A 6,000-nucleotide genomic window follows, 5' to 3' on the forward strand; every position below is an offset into this window, starting at 1 on the left:
TGTGAGACACACTGGCCTGGCTCAGATATGACACTAAGCCCTCGCTTTGTGGTATAGTGATGCATTGCAGGGAGTCTTGGACTTGCCTGCTCCCCTCTTCATCTGTGTTTTAAAACTAACTGGCTCTACATCTGTCAAGGACAAATTGTTTGTAGTTTAAACTGTGGTTTATTGAAATATGCCCAGATCAAACCGTATTTTCTGACCATGAATTGTTTCCATAAAAACTGTAGTTAAAACCTACCGGTTTGTTTTTGTCAGATGTGACAAACTGCTCAGCTTTAAAAGCAAATTCTTCCAGTTTAATGGCTGCACTGGAGGAGGAGAAAGGAGGAAGGGGAGCATGAGCCCAAAGGTAAACCAGGCTTTCCCCCGTTGTGCTAAACCAGGCATCCCCAAACTCGCCTTCCAGATGTTTTGGGGCTACAATTCCCATCATCCCTGACCACTGGTCCTGTTAGCTAGGGATGATGGGAGTTGTAGTCCCAAAACATCTGGAGGGCTGAGTTTGGGGGTGCCTGTGGTAAATTGTGGTTTAGCTTTACATCTGAACCCTGGCCTCTCTTGTACATATTCAGTGAAAATTGTGTCTAGTTCAAAACGGTTGACCTCTTACCATTAAATTCAGAAGCTGATAGGGGATCTCTTCGTTCAGTTTAGACTTTGAGGAACAAAATGCCTAATGCACTAAGAGTAGACCGATCCCTATCTTTTCCCAGTACTCTTGCCCTAAAGCTATTTGTTGTGTTGTGTGGTTTATGAATGATTGCCTGTTTGACTCTTCCCACTTGTCGTGTAATCCCTGCATATGGAAAGCTACTACATGCTGAACGATTTTGAGGGTCCTTTCAGCAAATTCTATAGTTTTAACTGTGTGACTAAGTACTTTCTTTTGTCCTGAATCTTTCATTGGATGGCCCTGGGATCTAGTATTATGAGGGAGAGAAAAACATCTCCACCCCCCCCACCCCCACAATTTTATACAGCTCTATCATAACCCCTCCTTACTTACTCCCCCCTCCCACCACTAAAAAGCTCCAAATGTTCAACCTTTCCTTATAGGGGAGTTGCTCCAGCCCCTTGATGGTTTTGGTTGTCCTTTTCTGCACCTTTCCCAGGTCCACAGTATACTTTCTGAGGTGTGGTGAACATTATTACACACCATTGAAATTGCAGGTATGCCATAAGATCTGGATAATGGCATTATGACATGGGCAGCTTTATTTTCAACCCTTTCCCTAGCAATCTCTAATTCACCCTTTTCACAGCTGTCGCATCCTGGGTCGATATTTTTATTGAGCTGCCCACCCCTGCCCCCACCACATTTCCTTCTTGTGCTGCCTCCGAGGGGCTCCCAACCTCCTGGAGCAGCTTTTTAGTGGGCACCCAAGGCTGCAAGGAGACGTTGATTGGAGTTGCAGGCAGAACTCTATATTTAGGATGCTCCCACCCAAGATCCCAGCCAAAACCATTCATTTTGTGAATATGATATTGAGTCCTACTATGTGAATATAAATGGAAGTTTTCTGCACTTTGATTTCAGCTAGATGCTGGTGTGCCAGAAAAAATAAGCCTCATTTCCAGAGATGAGAAGAGTGTACTTGTGGTGACGTATAGTGACCTAAAACGCTGCTTTGAAAATACTTTTCAAGAACTGATTGCAGCCGCGAACGGCCAGTTGTAGTACTTGCTGAAAGCATGCAGGACGTTGCTGAAGAACATAACTAATAGCAAATTGCACTACAGCTGATTGTCGTCATCTCATTTCACTTTTTGGGAAACAAAACAGCAGGAGATGTTGCACTTCAGTCAGGTACACTGTTACTTGAAGGGAAGAATGTTTTTGCTTACCCTTGAGCTCTGGCTGCCATTGGAGGCTTTATCTGTGAAGAATTTATTTTAAAATAAGGAACACATCAGGAGTATGGTGTTCCTGCTTTTATTTTTTCCACTCGTATATGCACTAATTTTAATTTTTTTAAGACTTTTCTGATCTCTGATGTTTTGCCACATTGGATACTTACTAAGGGAATCTCTTTGCAAGGACATTTCTGGGATTTTTATTTTTATTTTGCCACTGAATATACTGCGGAATTTATTTGTTTTGATATTATTTGCACCCCAGAATACTATAAAGGACCAGGTGAATAATTTCATAGAAATTGTGTTCTGTAAATTTACAGTGTAGCTTGTAACCTCTGTAAAACCGTGTCTTATGCCACCCACTGTTAGGTTCACCAATCAAAACCAGAAGATGCATATTTTTTTAAAAAGGAAGAAAAAAAATCAAGTTGTGTATTATAGAAATATCACATGTAAAATCCCCTTTTATTTGGCTGAAGCTTTGTCTAAGCAAAGCAGCACCATTTTGAGATCTGTAACTTTGAGAGCATATCCCAATTGCTCTAAACACAACCAGCGCCTTTTAAATAAAATACCTGTTTGTATATTTTCCTGCTAGTCAGATGCATTCACATTTATGCAATTTTTAATAGAATTTTTAAAAGGAATTGTGTTACAGACCTGAGGATTCGGGAGTTTATTCATTTAATTTACTTACGGTATCCTTTTTTTGTATAAAGTTTTGTTCTTTGAACCACAGCTTTATTATGGTACTTTACACTGGATACAGATACAAAGACACTGTTTGGAAGATTAACTACACACAGCAGTTGTCTGGCATCAAGAGCTTTTGAAGTTTTATAGCCTGATTCTGGAAGAATGGTGGTCTGCTGTGCCTTTGCAGTCACTGCTTAGCCCAAAGTAATATTACTTTTGATAATACTCAACACATGATATTCAGTCTTCAAGCCTGGGATTTCTTTCCCCCCAATTAACTTTCTGATACTGGACCTGCATTTGTCCGCAAGCTTGGGTATTCAAGGGAATTTGTAGTGGAACACCTACACTTTGATACTGAAGACTGCCAAATACGTATAATTTTCCCCCTTTCTTAAAGCGGTAGTGAAGACTGTATATCTGCATCCTTTTCCCAGCACTGAATGTTTTAATAGCACTGGGTGCTCACCATGAAGACAATGTGGAAACTCTCTCCAGAAGGTGTCAGGACAGACTCAAAGCACTTGCAACTGATGTTACTGGCACCCATTTTATTAATTCTCAATATTTGTAATTTCAGGTGAATTTTTAATAATTCTGTCCAGTTTTATAAGCTTTAATGATGACACTCCTTTAGATTTGCCTCAAGGAAAGCAGTGCTCTTCAGAAGGAAGGCTGTGGAAGACTAGGGACACCCGTTGCGCCTCTAAATGAGAAATTGCAGAGCCTGCGGCTTGGTAGCATAAATAAAATCAGTTGTTTTATCTGGGGGGGAAACTAAATGGAGCATAATGTTTAATATTGAGAAGATAACAGTTGCCACACTGTTGTTCTTTTTTTAATGTCCAAAGGAACAGGGACTTTGAGATACGAACCTGGCAACCAGTCTTTTATCATTCGCTCATGTATATGAGGAAGAGCAGCTGTCTTTTTATATGTTTTTGAAAAATCATATTGTAATTCTTTTGTACAAAAAGTAGTACTTGTATTCTAGAAGAAATATTGAATGCTTAATTTATATGCGGGCTGAGGCTTTTTCTTTTTTATTTTCCCCACTGTTGTTTTCTTTGAAAATGAAAGGGATCATCTCTTCAGTTGCGGGAATTGTGAACTTTTGACAGATTATTTTGTGGACCAATATTTTGGGAAAAGCAAAAGCGGGGGTGGAGGTGTAATGCAGAGCCTTCAATCTCATCCTTGCTGTACCAACAAGCCCACCTCTGAAACGGCAAGGTGCATTTTGCTAATTTGTCTCATTCTGTAAGTGTACATTGCTTTAGCCCCAGTAATCTCAGGACTTGGTTTAAGGTTAAAAAAAAACAATAATTTTGAAATAGAGAGCAGAGAGCCAATAAGTTTCCATAAGTAAACGCCATCCAAGAAATATCTGCTGTTGGGTAATGCATAGAACACTGTGGAGTATTCTTTGTTTTCATTTGGTCTGTGTTTTGGAATTTTCTGCTTTGGTGTTTTTTTGGGGAGAGCCCTTCTACTCCAATATAATTCCATTTAGAAGGCTGTCCAGAAACTAGCATGTTCCATTCATTGAAAGAGTTATGTATGTAATCCCTAAAACAGCGCAGCAATGTTTTTCTTAAACAAGGCATTCTTTTTTCATGCGGGGAAATGATTCTGACCTTCCTATCTTTACAGCTGAAAGCACAGAAAGGACAACCTTTTGAAATCATGTGATGTTAGTCCATTTAAATTTTCTTACCTGTTCTTAGGTTGCTTGTTTGGGTTTTTGTTTTTGCTACACTGTAAATACTTTATTCGGGGTACATAATGTCTTTCTTTTCCTTCTAATTTTCCCTTGTTCCAGTAAAGTTTTAGACGTGAACAGCTTCCCCTAAAAAGCACCAGTGTTACATTCTGATGTCATGATCCCACTCTGTGTTACCTTTTAATCTTGTTTTTCATTCTTTTCATGTGTACAGCAGTATTTTTAATAAAGAATACCAGAAATAACAGAGCCTTCTTTTGAGCATGCAAAGGTGCGGGTATTGTGTGCCACTTCTTGTGTACTTGACTTAAACTATTTTATGGAGTTGTTTTCTTCATATTTTACTCCACCCCACTCTAATGCAGGGTTTGTGGAACAGTGTTTGGCTTGCAAGCATTGTTTATCTGGTGTTCAGATATAGTATACAGTCTGGAGAGAACAGTTATGTGCATTTCTTGCTGATAGGCCAATGGCAGAGCTGTTCTGTTGGTTATCAAACTGACTCCAGATGCTGAAGTAGTTCGAGCCCTATGAAAAAAATGCTTTTTAAATAACTTCCACTTTTGTTTGAGCTCCCATATCAGATTGATACATTTGGCAATTTACTTCTTGGAAAATTACGCATGAGTTTTATGTAGTTTTCCTCTCTTTTTTTATTTGAACTATTAACTGGAAAAAATATATATTAAGGCATGGTCATGGCCTTTGTACTCTCAAACCTCCCTGTGGTATGTTTTATATAAAGTGTAAAAAGTCATAGAACTTTGTACAATTGCATAAAATTGCCAGTATTCCTTTTTCTTTGCATAAATTCATCTGGACCACCTGTTGCTTGAAATGAATTTTGCTTAGAAAGTTTATTTTGCAAGTAGGCTAAAATGAAAGCTGCAGCAAGTTTTGCTTCATACTCTTTTCTCTGGCAGTCAGAGGGCAGAAAAACTTTAGGATCCTGCCAGATATTTTTTTAAACCTGCAAAAAGTCTGCTAGACCAGTTTTCATCTTTACACCTTCTAAAAGTGCATGCGTTGCCTTGCTGTTCATTGTCCCTGGGTTTTCTTTCTCAAGCTGGAGTGTGCTTAACAGGAGAAGCTCTAAGGGCTTCACCTTGTGTAATATTTTGTAAGCATGGGGGTTGCAAAAGCATGCTTGCACATCATACTGGCCCATGTGCCAGAGGATAAGGCTTGTCTTCAACTCCTTTCTACAGCTACACACGATGGCAAGCACACCTTTCCTGCTGACAGCTTTGAATTCAAACAATGCCTTGGGCAAGTACAGAATTCTATGCATGCAACTGCATATAGACCATGGAGAGACAGAGAAAATCACCTTTAGAAGGGCCCAATGATCCACAGAATAAAGAAGCATCTCTTTATCACACTACCAGTGACATCTTGAATTCATCCCCTCGAAATAAGGTCAATCTTCTGTCAGGCCTTGACAAATACTTTGGCTACTTGAAATTGCTGCTTCAAGCCAAAACCAACCAATTCAATAAGACACTTCTGCAACATTATTGTTTTGCTTGTGTTCATAATAATTCCATAATCTCTCAAATGGAGCTTGGAAATAAATTTTATTGTGAAACTTTAGGAAGCATATGTAAAAATAGACGGTAAAAGTTAAGGCACAAGTAGGAGATATTTACATCCAGTTATCCTTACCAAAGTTCATTTTAAAGAATGCTTTTTAAATTCCAGTTTTTTTAAAGGTTCGT

The 6,000-nt window shown here is 39.0% G+C and overlaps 1 protein-coding gene across 3 annotated transcripts in view; it reads left to right on the forward strand.

Annotated features, from left to right (window-relative positions):
- PAN3 (poly(A) specific ribonuclease subunit PAN3) overlaps positions 1 to 2,453 on the forward strand; it is a 55,678-nt gene extending 53,225 nt beyond the window's left edge. For all 3 annotated transcript variants that reach the window (XM_033146419.1, XM_033146420.1, XM_033146421.1), the window contains one exon: positions 1,544 to 2,453. In XM_033146419.1, coding sequence (XP_033002310.1) covers positions 1,544 to 1,684 — 141 coding nt within the window. In that variant the 3' untranslated portion in view covers positions 1,685 to 2,453. The remainder of the gene's footprint in view (positions 1 to 1,543) is intronic.
- Positions 2,454 to 6,000: the final 3,547 nt, after the last annotated feature.

The sequence above is a fragment of the Lacerta agilis genome, chromosome 4 (assembly GCF_009819535.1).
Source record: "Lacerta agilis isolate rLacAgi1 chromosome 4, rLacAgi1.pri, whole genome shotgun sequence".
Taxonomy (NCBI): domain Eukaryota; kingdom Metazoa; phylum Chordata; class Lepidosauria; order Squamata; family Lacertidae; genus Lacerta; species Lacerta agilis.